The sequence below is a fragment of the Somniosus microcephalus genome, chromosome 4 (genome assembly GCF_052327205.1).
Source record: "Somniosus microcephalus isolate GS21.2 chromosome 4, FLI_Smic_1.0, whole genome shotgun sequence".
In the NCBI taxonomy this organism is placed as follows: domain Eukaryota; kingdom Metazoa; phylum Chordata; class Chondrichthyes; order Squaliformes; family Somniosidae; genus Somniosus; species Somniosus microcephalus.
The window spans coordinates 208,353,167-208,376,344 of NC_140990.1; the positions used below are offsets into that span (position 1 = coordinate 208,353,167).

At 41.2% G+C, this 23,178-nt stretch overlaps 1 protein-coding gene across 9 annotated transcripts; it reads right to left on the reverse strand.

Moving 5' to 3' along the window:
* Window positions 1–588: 588 nt before the first annotated feature.
* On the reverse strand, window positions 589–23,130 carry tbccd1 (TBCC domain containing 1). 9 transcript variants are annotated; one of them, XM_085985758.1, is made up of 8 exons: window positions 20,130–20,487; window positions 19,006–19,118; window positions 17,373–17,713; window positions 15,343–15,492; window positions 8,059–8,428; window positions 3,895–4,081; window positions 2,705–3,202; window positions 589–2,392 (listed from the first exon to the last, which is right to left on the reverse strand). In XM_085985758.1, the coding sequence occupies exons 3-8, from the start codon at window positions 17,706–17,708 to the stop codon at window positions 2,263–2,265; spliced, it is 1,671 nt and encodes a 556-aa protein (XP_085841884.1). In that variant the 5' UTR covers window positions 17,709–17,713; window positions 19,006–19,118; window positions 20,130–20,487; the 3' UTR covers window positions 589–2,262. The 9 variants fall into 9 exon arrangements, with proteins under 9 accessions (XP_085841884.1, XP_085841882.1, XP_085841883.1 ...); XM_085985756.1 differs by having other exon boundaries at window positions 17,373–17,710; window positions 20,130–20,486; XM_085985757.1 differs by lacking the exon at window positions 20,130–20,487 and adding an exon at window positions 19,755–19,843 and having other exon boundaries at window positions 17,373–17,710.
* Window positions 23,131–23,178: the final 48 nt, after the last annotated feature.

Genomic DNA, 23,178 nt, shown 5'->3' on the forward strand with positions numbered 1-23,178 from the left:
TCTCAGCATTTGTGTCATAAAATATGACAGCTCAAGCATACTCATAGCCTTTAATGGAATTTATTTTACAATACAATTTAGTGTAACCTAAAAAGGTTATGTTGAAAGCTAAGTCCATGATTCCTCATACAATCTCAACCAATGCTACAGGTAGGCATGAAGCACCTTCATAGAGGAAGATGAAGCTGAATTAGTCAATTAATTAGCTAATTAATTGGCTGAATAAAGAATAGAATTAGAAAATGCTTAGGAATAATTTACCTTTTCAAATCTCCCTCTTGGCTATGCTACTTCACGGAGGTGCCAACTGGAGGTAGACATCTCCCTACAGTGAAAAGTTAATAGTGAGTACCCCTTGGACTACAGTTGTGGCCCCTGTAGCTGACCAAGACCATATGTAGAATTGGATGGGGCAGTTACATGCCCTCAGAAAGATAGACAAAGAGTAGTTTTAAAACAGAAGAACAAAATAATGATTAGCAATCGCATATTCGTTCCACAGATAAACTGACAGTTTCCACCTTTTCTAAAATTAAATAGAAACGAAGGCATAAAAAAGACAGAAATAATGCTAATTCTGCAATGTCATCAGTGTATTAACCCATAGCTGTATTTAGTGTGGTGCACTAGATAACAAAACAGAGGAACACAGCATAGTTGGGATTTAACATTTTATATTATTTTGTTAAAATGGTTGTGAGGATAAATTTATAACTCCTCAGTTAGCACTAAAGTGTATTTTATAATTTTGCATATTATTCCATACTGAGTGCTTACAGAATGTTATTCATCATGGACAATACAAAATTCCCAAAAGTGATAAAATCATTACAACAAAAGTTACTGACCCCACAACTGCAGTTTAAGACTGTTACAGTAAATGGTTTTAGATTTTGACTTGAGGTAAATGTTGAAGAATTTTGATTTTCAAAGCGATTGAAAGTTGTTTGAAAGAGGCTCTCCTGCTGGATCAGTAAGTTTAGAAAGTGTGCAACTGAGCCAGTGGAACGTGGAAGGACCCAGGTTCAATCCCGACAGTAGAAGTGATATAATTGGCCTCCGCACCCCTTGGTTAGAGGGGTAAATCATCCACAATTCCTGCTCCTAACTGCTAGCCATCAACTGTGTTGGAAATGTATACATGTGAATATCAAGTAGACGACAGATCGAGCTCAGCACAACACTCTCCAGAATCAACTGGCTTGCCAAAACTTATTGTCGAGGTTCACATGTATAATAGGCACATGGGCAAGGTGGAAGTATGGCTGCTGCAAATGCAGTAAGCATTCACCTTGAGAGGAGTAGCAAAGAAAACTAATGAGGGGGAAAAAAACTAAGTAAAATGATTTCAAGTGTTGGAAAAACAATGTTTTTGGCTAATACTTTGGTTGTCAATCAGCAGAAAAGTGAACACACTCAGGTGCTTGTGGCGGGGCCAATTTACCAGTTCACACAACAGTTTGGCTAGGAACCAAGGTGTCATTCAAGTACCTCAGCACAGAAGCAGGCCATCAGTGGAAAGAAGAACCATCCAAGTGCTGGGGGAAAACTTCAAGGCAGAATTGAGTATGGCTGAATAAAAATTAAGACAACACTGGGGTAAAGTCATTATTAAGGAAATATGCAAAAGGCTCTCTGAAATTCCTGTAAAGATTCCGATAGTTTCAGGAACAAAGTCAAGACTTTTGGAATTGCAGAGGGAAGTGAGCAAGGGGCGGGGGAGGAGGGAGAAAATAGAGACACATATTTCAAAGAGACTAATAAAATATTCAAGTTACCATATTAAAGGCTTTTCTCTTTCTCTCCCTGATATTCAAAGCTGAGTCCAGTCAGAGGACATGTTCCTTGTGTGGAAAGTGAATTTTAATTAGAGCTAAGGATAAAATAACTGTACAGCATGAATAGAAAAATAAAACCTATATAAACTACTGCCATCATATTGATGCTAAGAACAAAAGTGAAAAGAATCTTTGACCAGTATCATAATTGTAAGAATAACATTGCTGACCCAAATTACAAAGTCTAATGTAATTCTATTTGAAATAGTTAATGGCACTAATGTCTGAAATGTGTGCATACAAATTTTATTTGTAATTACATTTTTATTCAAGACACATACTTCATTAGAGCCCAACTACAATTGAATTATGCAGCCCCACAAAAAATACAATGTATATTTGAAAGTGGTGCAATAAAGGAGCAGCCCAGATTTGTTTCCGTTATAGCCATGAGCACATTTCTCCTCATACAGCCTGTGAATGATCAAGATGTAGTCTGTTTTGGGGAAGTAGGAGCAGGAATAAGACTGTCCAGCTGCTGACGGTGCCCAGTTTGATCCAGCCATTCACAGAACTCCTGCTCCACCAGGTTCTGAAACAGCTTGCGTTGCTCTCTGGAAGAGAAAAGTAAAAAGATTAGCGAAGTTATAACATTCTAAATTTTCAACCAGGACAAATTTGTTTGTTGGTGAAAAGTACACACTTGAATGTCAAGTGAAGACAGAATACAGGTTAGTTCTGATGATCCCGTAGACAAACAGACTCCTCACAATCACCGTCTAGGTTTACATATGAAAAATGGCTACTTGGGCAACATTTGAGTGCTACTGGCATACATTAAATCATTCTCAGCATGTCACTGCCTTCAGGAAGAGATTTATCTCAGTCAGGAACATAAAATCTATTTTCAGTGTACAATTACTAACTTGCTAAGTCCTGCTTCCTTAACAGTCTTCTGCCAGTTCTGGATTTTCTGCTCTCTATGTCTAATAGCCTTTTCATATGGTGGCGGTAGTCCTCCAGGGATCTCCATAGTGTCTCCCGCTATTTCAAATGGAATCACAAATAGATAAAATTCCTTGGGGGCAAGCAGCTGATAGACAGGCATTTCATTGTTGTCCACACCAATACACATTGGTTTATTCCAATAATTGGGAATTGTGGCTATCCCTGTCCTAGCCATGTGATCCTCCAACATTGGGTAATACGTATGGTATGGGGCAAATGTTAAGCTCATGTTCCCAGACATGATGAGAGGGTGGGTAGGTGTGAGGCAGTGGAAAGTACACGAAGACGACGATGAGGCTGAAAGTCTGCGGCAGATGGCTATTACTTTCACGTCATCACAGCTATGGACGTGGATGGTTGTTTGGACAGGACCAAGAACAAAGGTGGTATTTCTGCACTTCTCAATACTGACAGACCTGCAACGAGAAACCAATAAGCACTTAAAGTACACAACAAAAAACAAATCTTCATATGTATTCACCTTACTCCAATCTAAATTTTCTTCTGCCCCTTCCTATTGACGTGAGTCCCCTTCAGCAATGCATCATTTTCTGGTTTAGGACTGAGCAAGTAACTTACTCCAAGGCCATTGGCAGGGCTGCTGTCTTAAGAGTTGTCCAGATGGACTTTATGCATTCCCTGTGGGACTCTATTTTGTGCATCCACCAGACAAACCAGCTATCAATCAGTAACTCTATCTGGGGAACCACAAGAACAGACACAAACCTAAATTCTACAAATACAAGGTGCAACATGTTAGTACATCAATTTTTTGCAGAATGCAGCTCATGCACCTTGGATTCCCTAGACATTTTTACTGAGTGTACAGATGCTCTCCTTAAATTAATACATGACTTTTCTGGTAATACAAAAGTAATACAAAGTTCCCTACACTGAAGTAGTGACATTGGTTGAAGACGAGTATTGACATAGCCTAGTGTTTTCTACATAATCTAGGTCATTTAAACATTACCCAAAAAATAAATAAAAACTAGAGTTTCATACAGTAATAAAAGTATATTGGCGTTACCAATAAAGCTTTATTTTATATCAATTTAAAACTAAAAATATCAATTCTACAACTTTGTTTCACAAACACCAATCTCACCTTAAAGGAGATAAGAGATATATATAGCAGTCATTGCAGCGATGAATTTTAACATGAGCTCCAACCAGTTGATCTGAGCTCTTAGCCAGAGTTTGCTTGTACACTTGTGTCATTACCACCACCTTGTGGCCTTTAGGTGCTGTATAAGTATTGCATGCAATCTTTGCCCGCTTTGTAGTACCTTCAACTTGGAAAGAGAGAAAGTAGCTCAGTATAATGTTTAGACTGTTGAATGTCTGAATGTCAAATGTCAGTGGCTGGCTGGAGCAAACCCACTTAATGTCATAAGATCATAAATTCAACTACACAATCTAAATTATAGATCTGATCAATAACTTGGTCTCTTGTAAATGAATTAAAATGTAAAATGGGAAAATAATTACCCACTTAAACTTGTTTCAGAAATCACATGGTTGTAATATAGTTACTGTAGTTAATTTGATGAGCACCAAAACTACTCACTAAAAATTCTACTATCCATTATAGCAACGTCAATAATATATTGATGACAGGTTAATTTAGTTACTAACATTGAAACAGGAAAATAGTGTTTAAGAGATAGCATCTCTATAAATGGATTAGTGAGTTAATTTTTTTTTAAATTTTTGGGCTGTGGGCTTCGCCAGCAAGGCCAGCATTTATTGCCCATCTCTAGTTGCCTTATTGAACCGCTGCAGTCCGTGTGATGAAGGTACTCCCACAGTGCTGTTAGGTAGGAAGTTCTAGGATTTTGACCCAGCGACGATAAAGGAACGGCGATATAAGTCCACGTCAGAAGGGAAACTTGGAGATGATGGTGTTCCCACACGCCTGCTACCCTTGTTCTTCTAGATGGTAGAGGCCACAGGTTTGGGATGTGCTGTTGAAGAAGCCGTGGCGAGTTGCTGCAGTGCATCTTGTATGTGGTACACACTGCAGCCACGGTGTGCTGGTGGTGCAGGGGGTGAATGTTGAAGGTGGTGGATGAGGTGCCGATCAAGCAGATCACTTTATCCTGGATGGTGTTGAAGCTGCATCCATCCAGGCAAATGGAGAATATTCCATCACACTCCTGAATTGTGCCTTGTAGATGGTGGAAAGGCTTTGGGGAGTCAGGAGGCGAGTCACTCACTGCAGAATGCCCAGTCTCTGACCTGCTCTTGTAGCCACAGTATTTATGTGGCTGATCCAGTTAAGTTTCTGGTCAATGGTGACCCCCAGGACGTTGTTAGTGGGAGATTCAACGATGGTAATGCAACTGAATGTTCAGACTCTCTCTTGTTTGATAGGGTCATTGCCTGGCACTTGTGTGGCGCAAATGCTGCTTGCCACTTATCAGCCCAGGTCTGGATGTTGTCCAGGTCTTGCTGCATGCGGGCACAGACTGCTTCATTATCTGAGGAATTGTAAATGGAACTGAAGACTGTGCAATCACAGCGAACATCCCCACTTCTGACCTTAGAGACTCGAGCACAAAAATCGAGGCTGACACTCCAGTGCAGTACTGAGGGAGTGTTGCACTGTCAGAGGTGCTATCTTTCGGATGAGACCAAGGCCCCGTCAGCCCCCTCAGGTGGACGTAAAACATCCCATGGCACTATTTCAAAGAAAAGCAGGGGAGTTATCCCCAGTGTCCTGGCCAATACTTTCCCTCAATCAACATCATTAAAACAGATTATCTGGTCATTATCACATTGCTGTTGGCAGGACCTTACAGTGCGCAAATTGGCTGCTGTGTTTCCTACATTACAACAGTGACTACACTTAAAAAGTACTTAATTGGCTGTAAAGCGCTTTGGGATGTCCTGAGGTCGTGAAAGGTGCTATATAAATGTAAGTCTTTTTTTAAATGATGGAGAAGAGGTCATTGATGAAGCAGCTGAAGATGGTTGGGCCTAGGACACTGCCCTGAAGAATTCATGCAGCAATGTCTTGCAATACTTGTATCTCTTAAACCAAAGCAGGATCTTTAATGGAAGATTCCTTATATTTGATTTTAAAAATTGTATGTGTGACTGAATTAAAATAGAAGGCTTTACGCATCTAAGTATTTATCTAATTTTTGCCTCACCAGCTGTTGACTGGGTAGAGTTCCACAGGTGCCAGCAACTCCCTCATACTTTATTCAAGTGATGTTCGAGTTAAGTCAGTGAGTTTTGGTAAGCTACTTGATCTCGGAGGCCAATAAAGAAAAGACCGATCCTGTTCTCGACCAATATCCGAACACTGGCCTTTCAACTAGGGGTCATTATTTGATCAGGAGTGGGAACCCTGGCTTCAATCATTCCACTGACTGGGATCAACTAACTCATAGAGCAGGGTTCAAATCTTCTCTTTTCTGGTTTGTATGGCTTAGTATTGCATCAAGTGCTCAATGTATTCACTGGGAAAGCTTTCCCCTCATCCAAGTTAAAAAATATATATATTTATATAGCATACTGCTATACATAGCACCGTATCAAACATGCATGCCAACATAATAATTACCAGCACCATTTAAAAAAAAATTATCTTTCAAAACCTGAAATATTGTTGTTTTTAAACCTGCCAGTCATTCAAGTAAATTTTAGTGATTATGCACCCTAGCAACTTTTGATACCAGCTTTTGATAGTTAAAACTGAGTTTCCAAAATACAGTGGCACATAATGTCAAATTCATCAACAATTCAAAAACATTTTCCCTTTAAAAGGCAACTTTAGAAATCATTAAATTCAATTTGCAGTTTTGTTATAACAAAATGTATTAATTATAGAGTAAATTAGCTCAACACAAGGCAGGTTAGCATAAACCAACTAAAATACTGAGCATGTTAAAGAATGCAGTGTTTAAATGCTCTTTACTTTTGACAGCCTTTGTGATAACTCTCATGTTTCCTGACTGCAGAGTATAGTCAGAACTGTACATCAAAAAGCCAGGAATGCAGTACAGTGTTTTAACACAGTGGACCATGGAGTGATTGTGAATCCTAGATGCTAATTATCACCCTAACAACATATTTCTGAGCTGTCAGAGAGCTGCTGAGCAGAGGCCATGTGGTGCATCCCTCAAGTTAAAAAGGAAAGAGAGCGCAGCTCACACATTTCCTTACAACCAGGCATCACCACCAGCAAATGAGAGCAGGTTTCCTACCTTCACTTTCCAAATATATTTGGAACATGTCCACACCATAACTAAAACCGCTTATTTCCACTTCCATAACATCGCCCGTCTCCGTCCTTGCCACAGCTCATCTGCTGCGGAAACCCTCATCCATGCCTTTGTTAGCTCTAGACTCGACTATTCCAACACTCTCCTGGCTGGCTTTCACGTTCTACCCTATGTAAACTTGAGGTCATCCAAAGCTTGGCTGGTTGTATCATAACTCGCACTAATTCCCGTTCACCCATCACCCCTGTGCTCGCTGACCTACATTGGCTCCCAGTTAAGCAATGCCCCAATTTTAAAATTCTCATCCTCGTTTTAAAATCCCTCCATGGCCTCACTCCTCCCTATCTCTGTAATCTCCTCCATCCCCACAACCCCCCCCCCCCCGCGAGATATCTGCGCTCCTCTAATTCTGGCCTCTTGAGCATCCCTGATTTTAATCACTCCACCATTGGTGGCTGTGCTTTCAGCTGCTTAGGCCCTCAGCTCTGGAATTCCCTCCCTAAACCTCTCCGCCTCTCTTTCCTCCTTTAAGATGCTCATTAAAACCTACCTCTTTGACCAAGCTCTGCCCTAATTTTTCCTTATGTGGCTCGGTGTCAAATTTATTTTATAACACTCCTGTGAAGCACCTTGGGACGTTTTACTATGTCAAAGGTACTATATAAATACAAGTTGTTGTTGTTGTTTGTAGTGGTGAGAGATGGGAGGAGAGTTTAAAAGAGAAGAAAATAGAAAAAAAAATATTGGCAGCCTTGACGTAATGTTGAAGGGTTTTCAGGAATTTGTAGCTAAAGACTTGTGTTGTAATTATTGAACTCAGCGGCCAATTTTATGGGCAAGTGAACAAAACAGAACTTCAAAAAAGAACAGAACCTACATTTACTATTCAGCTCCCCGCACCGCCCATCCCCTAAAAAAAAGTTGTTTTGAATATAGTTTCTTGTCAAACTGTTTTCTTGCTGTTTTGGACTAAGACAAACTCAGATTACAATGAATTCTACTGTTTTTATTTTCAACATCTAGTCCTGTTAAATTACCTTGCTGTGCCCATGCTAATTTCTTCCCTTTTTGGAAGCAGACTGCAGTACCAAATGGATTTGGTCCCAGCACGCTTCTCAGCCAGGCCTCTAGTTTATGGAAACAGAACATCTTGGAGAGCTTGGAGTAGCCAGTTGTGGTTGCCAGAATTGGTTGCCAGAGAGCCAGTTCATGCACAGGATAAATTACTTCATTCCGACCAATACTTCCTTCAATGAGAAAGTTCAATGCTTTAACTGCTTCTACAGAAATCATGCTGTCATGGGTTGTGTGGGCTGAAACGGTGAGTTGTTCAGGGTCTAGTAGAAGCTCCAACAACTCTGACAAGTGGTTCAGAACAAATACCAGATGGTTATGGTCATCCATATTCTGGATTATACAAAGACAAAAAACAATTCTCATCGATTTATGATGAAACATTTCAGTAGTAGAATACTTATTGATTTAAACATTTTACTAGATATAAACAGGCAATAGAAAATGATCACTAGCTACAGCTTGGAAATACTCTTGATTTGTTAAATTATATGTATCAACTAATTTGATGCAGACCAATTCATGTTGGCAATTTCACAAAGAAAGGCTATAAGGATTGTTGGCGTAGCAAGTAGAAAAAAAATCATCCTGGTATAGTAAAGGTTTTCTTAAGAAGATGGGAATTAAGACAAATTGCCAAACTGAATAGAGGAAGTTGATCAACTGGCCAGCATCACATAAGAACATAAGAAGTAGGAGCAGGAGTAGGCCATACGGCCCCTCGGGCCTGCTCCGCCATTCAATAGGATCATGGCTGATCCGAATCTAGACTCACGTCCACTTCCCTGCCCTCTCCCCGTAACCCCTAATTCCCTTATCTGCTAGGAAACTGTCTATCTCCATTTTAAATTTATTTAATGTCGCAGCTTCCACAGCTTTCTGGGGTAGCAAATTCCATAGATTTACTACCCTCTGAGTGAAGAAGTTTCTCCTCATCTCAGTTTTGAAAGGGCAGCCCCTTATTCTAAGATTATGCCCCCTAGTTCTAGTCTCACCCATCAGTGGAAACATCCTCACCGCATCCACCCGATCAAGCCCCCTCACAATCTTATATGTTTCGATAAGATCGCCTCTCATTCTTCTGAACTCCAATGAGTAGAGGCCCAACCTACTCAGCCTTTCCTCATACGTCAACCCCCTCATCTCCGGAATCAACCGAGTGAACCTTCTCTGAACCGCCTCGAGAGCAAGTATATCTTTTCTTAAAAATGGAAACCAAAACTGCACGCAGTATTCCAGGTGTGGCCTCACCAATACCCTGTATAACGGCAGCAAGACTTCCCTGTTTTTATACTCCATCCCCCTTGCAATAAAAGCCAAGATTCCATTGGCCTTCCTGATCACCTGTTGCACCTGCATACTAACTTTTTGTGTTTCATGCACCAGGACCCCCAGATCCCTTTGTACTGTAGCACTTTGCAGTTTCTCTCCATTTAGATAATAACTTGCTCTTTGATTTTTTCTGCCAAAGTGCATAACCTCACACTTTCCAATATTATATTCCATCTGCCAAATCTCTGCCCACTCACTTAGCCTGTCTATGTCCTTTTGCAGGTTTTTTATGTCCTCCTCACTCACTGCTTTCCCTCCCATCTTTGTATCGTCGGCAAATTTGGATATGTTGCACTCGGTCCCTTCCTCCAAATCGTTAATATAGGTTGTAAAGAGTTGGGGTCCCAGCACTGACCCTTGCGGAACACCACTAGTTACTGATTGCCAGCCCGAGAACGAACCATTTATCCCAACTCTCTGTTTTCTGTTAGATAGCCAATCTTCCACCCATGCCAGTATATTACCCCCAGTCCTGTGATTTTTTATCTTGATCAGTAATCTTTTGTGTGGAACCTTGTCAAATGCCTTTTGGAAGTCCAGATACACTACATCCACTGGTTCCCCTTTATCCACGGTGGCATAGTGGTTAGCACTGTTGCCTCACAGCGCCAGGGACCCGGGCTCAAATCCAGCCTCGGGTGACTGTCTGTGTGGAGTTTGCACATTCTCCCCGTGTTTGCGTGGGTTTCCTCCGGGTGCTCCGGTTTCCTCCCACAGTCCAAAAATGTGCGGGTTAGGTTGATTGGCCATGATAAAAATTGACCCTTAGTGATAGGGGGGATTAAATATGTGGGGTTACGGGGATAGGGCTTGGGTGGGATGGCTGTCGTTGTAGGGACCGGGTGCTAGGGTTTGGATGATCAGCCATGATCTCGTTGAATGGCGGAGCAGGCTCGAAGGGCCGAATGGCCTACTCCTGCTCCTATCTTCTATGTTTCTATGTATGTTACGTCCTCAAAGAATTCGAGCAAATTTGTCAAACGTGACTTCCCCTTCATAAAACCATGCTGACTATGTCCTATTAAATTATGTTTATCCAAATGCTCTGTTACTGTTTCCTTAATAATGGACTCCAACATTTTGCCAACCACAGATGTTAGGCTAACTGGTCTACAGTTTCCAGCTTTTTGTCTACTTCCCTTCTTAAATAAGGGTGTTACATTAGCAGTTTTCCAATCTGCCGGGACCTTTCCTGAGTCCAGGGAGTTTTGGAAAATAATCACCAATGCATCCACAGTCCCTACCGCCACTTCTCTCAAGACCCTAGGATGTAGGCCATCAGGTCCGGGGGATTTATCCGCCTTAAGTCCCATTATTTTACCGAGTACCATCTCCTTAGTGATTTTAATCGTGTTTAGCTCCTCCCCCCCCATTGCCCCCCGTTTGTCCAGTGTTGGGATATTTTTAGTGTCCTCTACTGTAAAGACTGATACAAAATATTTGTTCAGCGTCTTTGCCATCTCCATGTTCCCCACCAGTAGTTTCCCGGTCTCATCCTCTAAGGGACCAACGTTCACTTTAGCCACCCTTTTTCTTTTTATATAGCTGTAGAAACTCTTGCTATCGGTTTTTATATTTTTTGCTAGTTTACTTTCATAATCTATCTTCCCTTTCTTAATTAATCTTTTAGTTATTCTTTGCTGGCTTTTAAATGCTTCCCAATCTTCTATCCTCCCACTAGATTTGGCTACTTTATATGCCCTTGTTTTCAGTCGGATACTATCCTTTATTACTTTACTAAGCCACGGATGGCTGTCTTTTCTTTTACTCCCCTTTTTCCTCAGTGGAATATATTTATCTTGAAAGATGTGAAATATCTCCTTGAATGTAGACCACTGCTCTTGTACCGTCTTACACTTTAATCTGTTTTCCCAGTCCAGTTTAGTCAATTCTACTCTCATACCTTCATAGTCTCCTTTATTTAAGCTCAGTACGCTGGTTTGAGATCCAACTCTCTCACCCTCAAACTGAATTTGGAATTCAACCATATTATGGTCACTCATTCCAAGGGGATCCTTTACTAGGACATTTTTTATTAATCCTGTCTCATTACACAGGACCAGATCTAAGATTGCCTGCCCCCTGGTTGGTTCAGTTACATACTGCTCAAGGAACCCGTCCCTAATACACTCTATGAACTCTTCCTCAAGGTTGCCATGCCCAATTTGATTAGTCCAGTCAATATGAAAGTTAAAATCCCCCATGATTATAGCTGTTCCCTTATTACAAGCCCCAACTATTTCCTGATTTATACTCCGACCAACAGAGTTGCAACTGTTAGGAGGCCTATAGACTACGTCCACTAGTGACTTTTTCCCCTTATTATTCTTTATCTCCACCCAAACTGTTTCACTATCCTGATCCTTTGACCTAATATCATTTCTGACTATTGCAGTGATTCCATCCTTGACTAACATAGCAACCCCACCTCCCTTTCCTTCCTGTCTGTCCTTCCTAATTGTCAAATACCCTTGTATGTTTAGTTCCCAGTCATGATCATCTTGCAGCCATGTTTCCGTAATGGCCACCAGATCATCCCCGTCAACTCGTCTATTTTGTTACGAATTCTGCGTGCATTCAGATAAAGAACTTTCAAATATGTTTTCTGACAATTTATTCCTGCTTTTACCCCTTTTACTACTTTACCATTATACATTCTGTCCCTTCCTGACACGCTCTGGTTTTTAATTCCCCCACTGCTACCTTGCTCTATTGCCTTCTCCGCTGTCATTTTTATTTTTCGCTCTCTTAAAACCTCCCCCCCACTAATTAGTTTAAAGCCCTCTCTACAGCCCTAGTTATTCGATTCGCCAGGATTCTAGTCCCAGCACTGGCCAAGTGAAGTCCATCCCAACGGAACAGCTCTCTCCCGTCCCAGTGCTGATGCCAGTGTCCCAAGAAGCAAAACCCATTTCTCCCACACCAGTCTTTGAGCCACACATTTAACTCTTTAATTTTATTTACCCTAGCCAAATTTGCACGTGGCTCAGGTAGTAATCCGGAGATTATTACCCTTGTGGTTCTGCTTTTTAATTTGGCCCCTAGCTGCTCAAACTCCCTCAGCAGAACCTCTTTCCTTGTCCTATCTATGTCGTTGGTACCAACATTGACCACGACAACTGGATCCTCCCCCTCCCACTCCAAGTTTCTCTCCAGCCCAGAGGAGATGTCCTTAACCCTGGCACCGGGCAGGCAACACAGCCTACGGGACTCTCGCTCTCGGCTGCAAAGAACCCTATCTATCCCCCCAACGATACTATCCCCTACCACTACAACATTTCTTTTAACTCCCCCCCCACTTGAATGGCCCCCCGCTCCACGGTGCTGTGGCCAGGTTGCTCATCCTCCCCGCAGTCCCCGTTCCCATCCTCAAGGGAGTAAGAGCCTCAAACCTGTTGGACAAGAGCAAAGGCTGCGGCTCCTCCAACACTACCTCCTGGATCCCCGTACCTGCCTCACTTCTAGTCACACCATCCTGTCCCTGGCCACGGAGTACATCTGAATTAATTAATCTAATTGGTGTGACTACCTCCTGAAACACAGAGTCCAGGTAACTCTCCCCCTCCCTGATGTGTCTCAGTGTTTCAACACGGAGCTGGAATTGCTCGAGCTGCCAGCACTTACTGCAAATCACCTGATCGGAAAGTGCTTGATGCCGACACTGGGTAACATAGAAAAAACACTGCATTTCCAAAGACAGACATTCCTCACACATTGGCAGCACAGTAATTAAATTTGCCAATGACACCAAATTGTGTAGCAAAATAGGACCTTAAAAAGGTAAAAGATTACAAATGGATTTGGATAGATTGGAGATAGATACAGGAAACTCTCGATTTACCGGCACCTAAATAACCGGAAATCTCTGTTAACCGGCAAAATTCAGGAGTAGGTTCAGGTAAGTTTTACTTCATATTAGTGGCTGTTCCTGGATCTGTGGCTGTGTAACCAGGGTTCCTGCATCTGTTGCTAAGCAACAGGGACGCCTGGATCTGTTGCTGTGTACGGGGCTCTCGTACGTTTTATTATACCTCTCTGTAATCCGGACTTTTTGATAAACCGGCACCACGCCGGTCCCGGATAAAAGAGTTTCCTGTATTGGCAAAGCTTTCAATACAGCCAAATGTGCAGTTATCGATTTAGGCACACTTAATTAGGGCATGGAATATAACATGAGTGGGTGTTGTTTAAAGTTAACAGGCGGGGAAAAGCTGTGGCAGTGATCACTGACAACTCCTTCAGAGCTTCCAAGGCAAGCAGGTTCCTGGGCTGTATTGTCTGGACCATTCGTAACAAAATTAGGACCCTAATAATAGCATTTTACAAGGCTTTGGTAAGACTTCATTTAGAGTTTTGTGCCCAGTTTTGGTGCACCCACTTCAGGAAGGACATTCTGACTCTTGAAAGTCATAGATATTTAAAGCACAGAAGGTCGTCGTTCGGCTACAGCAATGCAACAAGGACAATCCTCAGCCTGAGAGCACTGAGCTATAAAGAAAGACTTGATGCCATAGGTTTGTTTTCACTGGAGAAATGGGAGACAGAAAGGCAATCTGATCCAGGTATTTAAGATGGTTAAAGATAAGAACATAAAAGAAAAGTGTGTTTTGAGTTGATGGAGATAGGTAGAACTAGAGGCTACTCATATAAATTGAGGAAGCACAGAATAAGGTTGGATGTCTGGAAGTTTTACTTTTCCCAGAGAGAGTGATTGACCTATGGAACTGGATTCCAGAGGTAGTTAAGACCGACTCTTTACAGTCCTTAAAAGGAGACAATAGATAATTCTTATGGCTGAGATTGATAGATTTTTGGATTCTAGGGGAATCAAGGGATATGGAGATCGGGCGGGAAAGTGGAGTTGAGGTCGATGATCAGCCATGATCTTACTGAATGGCGGAGCAAGCTCGAGGGCCCGTATGGCCTACTCCTGCTCTTATTTCTTATGTTCTTATAAACTTCTGGAAAAAGAGGCGATCATAGCATGAGGGAGGCAAGAGCAAATCATTCTGGATAATAATTAATAGATCTGGGGGTCAGAGAGAGGTTTTTTTTGTGAGGAACCCCAAATCAGCTACAGGAAGAGGATGGAGGCAAGCACAGATGGGTCTTATGACCTTTTCTGTTCTTTGATACATAAATAATAAAAAGGAGCTTAAAAAACAAAACCACATAGGAACTGAGTTTATATTTAATGATAATAAAACTTCACAAAATAAAGTTTAATAAATTGAAGACTTAAAAGAAATACACCATAAGCTTGCATGATATGGTTGACCAAATTTCATGTTTTACCTGAATAAACAGTAAACTAATATCAATTCAATTCAATTTTATTTGCCATATGTAACCAGTACAAGTACAATTACAATGGAATGCTTACTCCCCGTAGGGACGCGTCAGCTATTCATACAGCGCCGCGTATATGATCAGAAGTATAGCTTTTAATACTGCAGGAAAATGTTAACTTTGTAGATAGCTATAATTGAAAGTCAATAATGAACTGCAAGTATTTATTTGAACTGAAAATTAGTCAAGTACTGATGGAAGATATCAGCAGTAAAGTAAACCAGCATGCTCCATTTGTGAAAGGGACACGGAGAATGACTAACAATAGTTGCTATTTAAAGTTATACATTTTTTGGCATGTAATTCTTAAATCTCCATTGCAATTATTGACAAGTCAGTTTTAACATACAGAATTATGTCTTGTTCTATTTCGCTCGATTTTCTGCCCATTAACTAGAAAATCTAGTTCAATTAAGTGAAGTCAAGTTTAAACCCAATATGTTGAACAGCTTTTTAAATCAAACTCAAAAAAATGGTACAATTATACAAAATAATTTCCTTGTTTGTGCATTGTCTCTTCATTTGCCAGGTGTATGCAGCATTTTATTTGTATCACAAAAGCCTACCTTGCTCTGAGAATTAGATTTTCCATCCAGATCAGGTGATCGTGACTTGGGACTTGGCCATTCCTCTCCAATCAAGGATGTCCGTAGGGAAACTTTGTTCAGCTGTTGAACATACAGAAACAGCAGGAACTGCAGTGTGTCCACTGACAGCTGTGGGGAAAAATGGTTCAATTTACATCAGTGTTTTTAAAAATCACGGAAATTATAGATACCTTCCATAAAATATCTTGCAAATATAGAACGTATAAAAAGTAAAACCATCTTTTTGAAAACATTTCAGCCTTTTACAAAACCTATTAAATTTATTCAAATGCAGTTAACACTGAGGCCTTATTTATCAAGAGCATGCTACTGATTTAATGTTTTCTATTTACAAGGCTAATGCCATAAAAAGATCCATTTTGAAAACTGCTTTGACAATTACAGGAAATTAGACAAACTCTGAGTACCTATATTTTATCCTCACCCTTCACGTATTTCAGATTATGAGACTGGATGGACCACAGAGGACATATCCTTAATCTCTCCCAAAGTTCCTCATAGCTAGTGATAAGGATATCTGATTTCCCAGCTTTCTATATTGGTAAAACACCTTGCCTCCATTTGGCCTTCTGCCTAACAAACCTAGCCAACAATACCAATTCATTCCTCAGTGGGGAAGCGGTTAGGATTTACTAGGACTGAGATTAGAAAGAGTCTCCTAATTCAACACCATTATAAGTCTTCACTCTTTTTGTAATGACAATTCTCTGAAATGTGATTTTTCTATGAGCACCCATTTGTAACCAACTAGATGGGACAGTAACTAAAAATACTTCCAACTATGCAATGATTCGGTAAGAAAATGCATCACATGGTAAAACACAGTGGACCAGGAAGCTTTCAGATACCATCCCTAGTCTGTACTGGGATGGATAATCTCTGCTGGGCAGTGCTGAGCAATAGAATTTGGCTAGGGTGGAAGGACGAAGCAGCCAGACTGTGATGTTTAGCTACGGATACTGTAAGTTGATATATAATAGATGTATTGCTAATCGCAGCTTTTTACCAGATCAGTGCTGGAAGAATTATTACTGTATTTCTTCTATCACTAACCATATACAGGAACTCCAGGCTTTTTTTCAAGAATTCAGATAAAATGCCATGAAACATTAAAAAACTAAGAAAAATTGTACTTTACAAACTCAGCTGTATTGTTACCCATGAAGAAAAATATCTGAAATTTACAATACGAATTAAAAACTGGCCAATTTTAAAATCCAATATTTCAATAAGACTTGGAGCAAATTTCACTAAGCGAGCAAAATCCTTGTGAACTCGCCCCTCTCTGTCCCATTCTACCTTTACAGCTCTTCAGCTAAGGTGGCAGCACACTTGGTCAAAAATGTGTCCAGCGTTAGTTGTTGCTCCTCTATCAATGGACAACAAATGCATTTTTGTGGGTTGGGACAGGTATTTCCATACCTACCCCAAAAGACACAGTACCAAACACTGTTCTATCTTCTGGCCAAGAATGAGGGCAAATTAATTTGAGTAAGAGTGGTGGCTGGGATTCAAACTTAATTACGCTCCGGTTAGGTACCATTAGAGATGGCATGTCATTCCCACATTGCAAAAATGTTTTTTTGGTTTCAAAAAGCTAATTTCAAATATATATATAAAATAATGGATACCGGAGATGTTCATAAGGCTGCTTTCTAAATAAAGATACCCAGATGATGTTAGAAATCACAAAAGCAATGTTTAATTGTCATTTTAATACAACCTTGAAATCACTCACTGGGTTGCTTTTTAATAAAACATATACACAATTTAAAGTATATGTGGGGATGTTGTCCAGGTTTTGTGCCAGCAGCCTCTGTCAGTACAATCCATGCTCTTGATGCGTGTTATTTATATCACTACTCAAAGTTCAGCAAGAAATAGTCAGCAGTAAATTACAGGGAAGTTCTATGTCTAACTTTAAATGCAAAGATATAATTTCTCTAGTGCACAGAAAGAAATGAATTCTCCAAAAAAAATGTTCATGCCTTGTTTTTCAGTTTGTCAATTTCCTCTTCTGACCTGCAATGAGATACTGCCTCAGCCCACTCCAGCCTCTCCTCTGCAGTTCTCTCAAGAAGACTATCAAACGTTTCAAAATACAGCCATGCCAAATTTTCAGCCAGTTGCAACTTCCCACAGGCAATGTGCCTCCACATGGGCCAAGAAAGTCTGGGATAGCCACCATTTCCTCCCTTTGTTCGAACATATGTCGCCATCTTTCGAAGGTAGTGCATGCTGAATTTTGAAGGAGGTGGGATCTGCAAAACCCCAACAATGAAGGTTTCATATTTCACCCAAAGACGGACACTTGGCTGCTCCATTTCTGCTGAAGAGGAAATATATTTTACGTCACAAGGTTCACTTTATGACAGCAACAGAAGCTTAAAAAATGGTTTACGTTTTAAAAGAAACAATCAAGACTAATTTTGCTTCATTAATAAAATTGCACGTGAAAATGTTGGCTTCATTCAGTTCTATCAGCTAATTCTAACTTCCACCTGTCTATTAGCAAACCAATGCCTATTCTTTCAGCTTTACCCATGAATAATCTTACAAAAACACCTCAAAAGTAGTTTCGTTCAAAAGATCTTTCTTTAAAAATAGATTTGTGCAGAGTGTTTACTGGAGAACATACAAATAATATATTAGTTAAAGTGGAACTCAATTTTATTCACAAACAAAGCTTAGGGGTATCCAAAAGAGTTGCACATTCACTGAAAATATATTTGCATACTCTCATTAGTGAAAAAGATGAACTTGGTGACATCCAGCCTATTTAAAGTGACATTAGCTCAGTATTGAGTTGCTAGCGAATTGGGGGCAATGTGTACTACAACATAAAATAATCCCCAATAATCACTTCAAAGAAGGCAAATTGAAAAATAATTCACTATTTGTCTTATATTCTTGGTGCTTTGCACCTCTGTAACATAGGGGTCTCACAGGTGTAATGAGACTGTGCACAGATGGGTACCCCCTCTGCTCATATCAGTAATAATGGGCCTTGATTTGAATAACTATTAAAATGACTGGCAGCATTGAAACTGCAATGCATCAGCCTTTCTGTCTCGATAGCAAAATACTGCAGATGCTGGAAATCCGAAATAACAACAGAAAATGCTGGAAAAACTCAGCAGGCCAGGCAACATCCGTGGAAAGAAATTAGAGTTGACGCTTCGGGTCGAAACCCTTTTTCAAAACTGGAAAGGAAACAAAATAGATCGAAGGCAGGGCTGCGATAGAACAAAAGACAAATGGTTGTGAATACCTCTTAATATCTCTTTTACTTCTTTTGTTCTATTGCAGCCCTGCCTTCGATCTATTTTATTTCCTTTCCAGTTTTGAAAAAGGGTTTCGAGCCGAAACGTCAACTCTAATTTCTCTTCACGGATGTTGCCTGGCCTGCTGAGTTTTTCCAGCATTTTCTGTTGTTATTTAGCCTTCCTGTCTCCATGGTCTCATGCTGGTGTCTCATTGTATCCTCCGACAGCTAGGCTGTTAAAAAAATTGTTACTTGTAAATAGAAGGCATTTACCTAACCTTTACCATAAGGAGATATCTTCACGTACAGCTTGCATTTGTGTGCCGATCAAGTTTACTCTAGTTGGATATACTAACTTGTTGGGTCTTTGAGCCCGCTTCTAAACTGTAGTCAGTGTTGATCCAATGCCTTTGTTAAAGGTAGCCCACCATGACTGCTGGTTACATCGACTTCCTTGTACTTCTATCTTCTATACATATGTATGGATGGAAGAGATCCAGAAACAATCTTTCAACATCAAATCAGCTTTTTTTTTAAACTAAGAAACCAAGGCCAAGATTAATATTGCAGGACACTGAGCTTGAAAACAATGAGAGAATGAGAGAAGATGACATAAATCGGGAGCTTGTAATTAGGTGATGTCAAGCTTCAGTTGTTAAAAGCCTTCGAGGTTGTAGGAAGGAGGAAAGACCGAGAAAGTAAGGGGTTCCAGTTTTGAGGGTCTTAGGAAAAAATGAGTTAAATAAGAAACTGTGGCACGAATTGATTTCAACAGTGAGGATTTAGGTAGGAGGAAAGCATGAACGTGACCGTGCACTTGCAGCTTAGAAGCAACGAGGGAAGTGCTGAAAAATAACCACAGCAGAATGAAACAGAAATACAAAAAGGTGGGAGAGATCGTGTTTCCTTTCAAGCTGTAGTAAACCCAAGCTGCAACAACAGAATTGGGTCCCTGGGCCGTCCCTCGCAGTAACTAAGCTCTCCCCCGCCTAGCAACAAGCATCGGCTCAGGGCCCCTGTCCGGCCCACGAACGGCTTCGACTGTCGCGATCACACCATCGTCAACAAAAAAGCGCGCCAGGTGCCGCAACACAATGCTCCTTACCCGCTCCGCTCGCCGCCAGCCCCGTAGGGTGTCCGAGGCCCGAGGCCGGGAGCCGGGCTGACAGGCCACTCCTCGCCCTCCGATCCCCCATTGCCCGGCCGTTGAGCGCGCTCTTTGCCCGCTTGCCTGGCGCCGCGGTTCAGTTTGTGCAGCTGCGCAGATCCGACCTGGGCAAGTAACGAGGAGCACCTGCAACCGCGAGGCAAGAGGGGTCGTAGCCCACAATACGGAGACGTCAAGTCAGCATCATCCTGCAGAGCCCATTTCATGAGGGAAATGTAAGGAGTGCCGCCTGTGCCACAGATTGCACCTAAACACCGGCAGAAGCCGACAGACCAACACACATTCAAGTACTGTAGTTGCAGTTTCACTCACCGCAACATTTACATTTCCATAAATAAATTCATGTCTACATAGCTCTGCAGCTTTGCCAATAGCTAGACAGTCCGCTATTTAAAATTATCTTTCTTTGGGGCCTGGATTTGATTCCACCTTAAATTACTTAAATAAGAGCCTCCTCTCTGACAGCTGTAAACTTCCTAACTCAACCGAGTTTGGGTAGTCTTACTCTAGTTCTTATTGGGTACACGTTTACAGCACAATTGATACTAACTGGTCAGATTTATTCAGAGACCATTTGGATGGCTTGTGCGAGAAATGGAAATATGCAGTACTTTGACACTTAGTTAAGGTTAAGGAGGATGCAGAGAAATTCCAGTATGATTTGGACAGGTTGGGTGATTGGGCAGATGCATGGCAGATGCAGTATAATGTGGATAAATGCGAGGTTATCCACTTTGGTGGCAAAAACAGGAAGGCAGATTATTATCTGAACGGCAATAGATTGGGAGGAGGGGAAGTGCAACGAGACCTGGGTGTCCTTGTGCACCAGTCGCTGAAGGTAAGCATGCAGGTGCAGCAGGCGGTTAAGAAGGCAAATGGTATGTTGGCCTTCATAGCGAGAGGATTCGAGTACAGGAGCAAGGATGTCCTGCTGCAGTTGTACAGGGCCTTGGTGAGACCACACCTTGAGTATTGTGTGCAGTTTTGGTCGCCTTATCTAAGGAAGGATGTTCTTGCCATGGAGGGAGTGCAGCGAAGATTCACCAGACTGATACCTGGGATGGCAGGAATGACGTATGAGGAGAGATTGGGTCTTATATTCGCTGGAGTTTAGAAGAATGAGAGGGGATCTCATTGAAACTTATAAAATTCTAACAGGACTAGACAAACGAGATGCAGGAAGGATATTCCCGATGGCGGGGGATCCAGAACCAGGGGTCACAGTCTAAAGATAAGGGGTAAGCCATTTAGGACAGAGATGAGGAGGAATTTCTTCACCCAGAGAGTGGTGAACCTGTGGAATTCTCTACCACAGAAGGTAGTTGAGGCCAATTCATTAAATATATTCAAGAAGGAGTTAGATATATTTCTTAAGGCTAAAGGGATCAAGGGATATGGGGAGAAAGCAGGGACAGGGTACTGAATTTGGATGATCAGCCATGATCTCATTAAATGATGGAGCAGGCTCGAGGGGCCGAATGGCCTACTCCTGCTCCTATCTTCTATGTTTCTAAGATATAATGGACAGAACTTTACACTGCATTTTCTATGCATACGCAACCTGTAGGTACTTGGTGTTGACAATGGATCAGAAAAGTAGTAGAGTTCCATTCTTTAGCACTCAAATCATTCACCTTGAAGAACACAAAAATATGGACCCCCACCCTCAAAATAATTAGAGATAGTTTCACGAGCTAACCTGTAGCAGTTTCACCCTCCCATGTTTCAGTGACTCTGCCTGCTTACCCTGACTTCTGTTCAGGGATGAGTCAACAAAATATAGATTAAAAGATAAAATATAAATATTGCACCCACTCTGCCATAGTAATTTCCTCCCCCACCCCACCTACTTGGACAGTCTAGTTCACTGGAGGGTGATATGAATGTGGATGCACAGGAGTTCCCCCATAGTAAAAAAGGGGGAACATGCAAATACTAGAAATCTGAAATAAAAACAGAAATTCTGAAAATAGGTTTATAAATCAGTATTCAATTCTAATGAAGGCTATCATAGAAATTTACAGAACAAAAGGAGGCTATTCGGCCCATCGTGTCTGTGCCGGCCAAAAACGAGCTATCCAGCCTAATCCCACTTTCCAGCTCTTGATCTGTAGCCTTGTAGGTTACGGCACTTCAAGTGTATATCCAATAACTTTTTAAATGCGATGAGGGTTTCTGCCTCTACCACCCTTTCAGGCAGTGAGTTCCAGACCCCCCCACCACCCTCTGGTTGAAAAAAAGTTCTCCTTAACTCCCCTCTAATCCTTCTACCAATTACTTTAAATCTATGCCCCCTGGTTATTGACTCTCTACTCAGGAAAATAGGTCCTTCCTATCCACTCTATCTAGGCCCCTCAATCAAGTCTCCCCTCAGCCTCCTCTGTTCCAAAGAAAACAACCCCAGCCTATCCAATCTTTCCTCATAGCTAAAGTTCTCCAGTCCTGGCAACATCCTTGTAAATCTCCTCTGTACTCTCTCTAGTGCAATCACATTTTTCCTGTAATGTGGTGACCAGAACTGTACACAGTACTCTAGCTGTGGCCTAACTAGTGTTATATACAGTTCAAGCATAACCTCTGGTATACGACTGAAGTATCATAACCTTTCTTTCCTTTTAGAGATGCTGACTGACCTGCTGAGTAATTCCAGCATTTTCTGTTTTTATTTCAGACAGTGACCATTCTACCCATCGTTTCTGTACTAATTCTTTACTAGAGCAATCCAAAACTAATCCCACTGCCCCACTCTCCTCGCATAGTTAGTACCTTACTCTCCTTCAAATATTTATTCAATTTTATCTCAAACTCTTATACTCTAATGGTGTTTTCTTTTTTCCCCAGAAAGAAGCCTTTTAACACGTTACTGGACTAATAATGCATCTGCTAGCAAGGTAAAAAGTTAAACATAAACTTACACAGGGCTATAAATTTTCTAATGCAATAGTATTTTCTCATTTTGCATTCTCTTTATCCACTTTAGTTCTGTTTGTATTACATCATATTGATTTTTTGTGATTCAACGTGTTACAACATAGAATATCAATAAATATAAATAATTTCTACAACTAAGCAGAATATGTAAATGAAAGTACCTACCTGCCTTGTGTTTTTCCCTTTGCATTTTTGAATTATTAAAATTATATGCACCAATCTGATTTCCTGAACACATACAAAATCTCCCCCCTGGCAGCCAACCAAATTTTCGTGCAAATTTGTGTCGGTGCGTACACGAACGAATCAGAAGCCCACAAGCCGGCTTCGCGGGAGGATGTGTTGGAGGCCTGGCTCCTCCCCTTGTGGAAGCGTCAGCCATGAGGAAGCGGCGCTGCTGTTGACGTGCCTCTGCCGGTAGTTGCCGCTC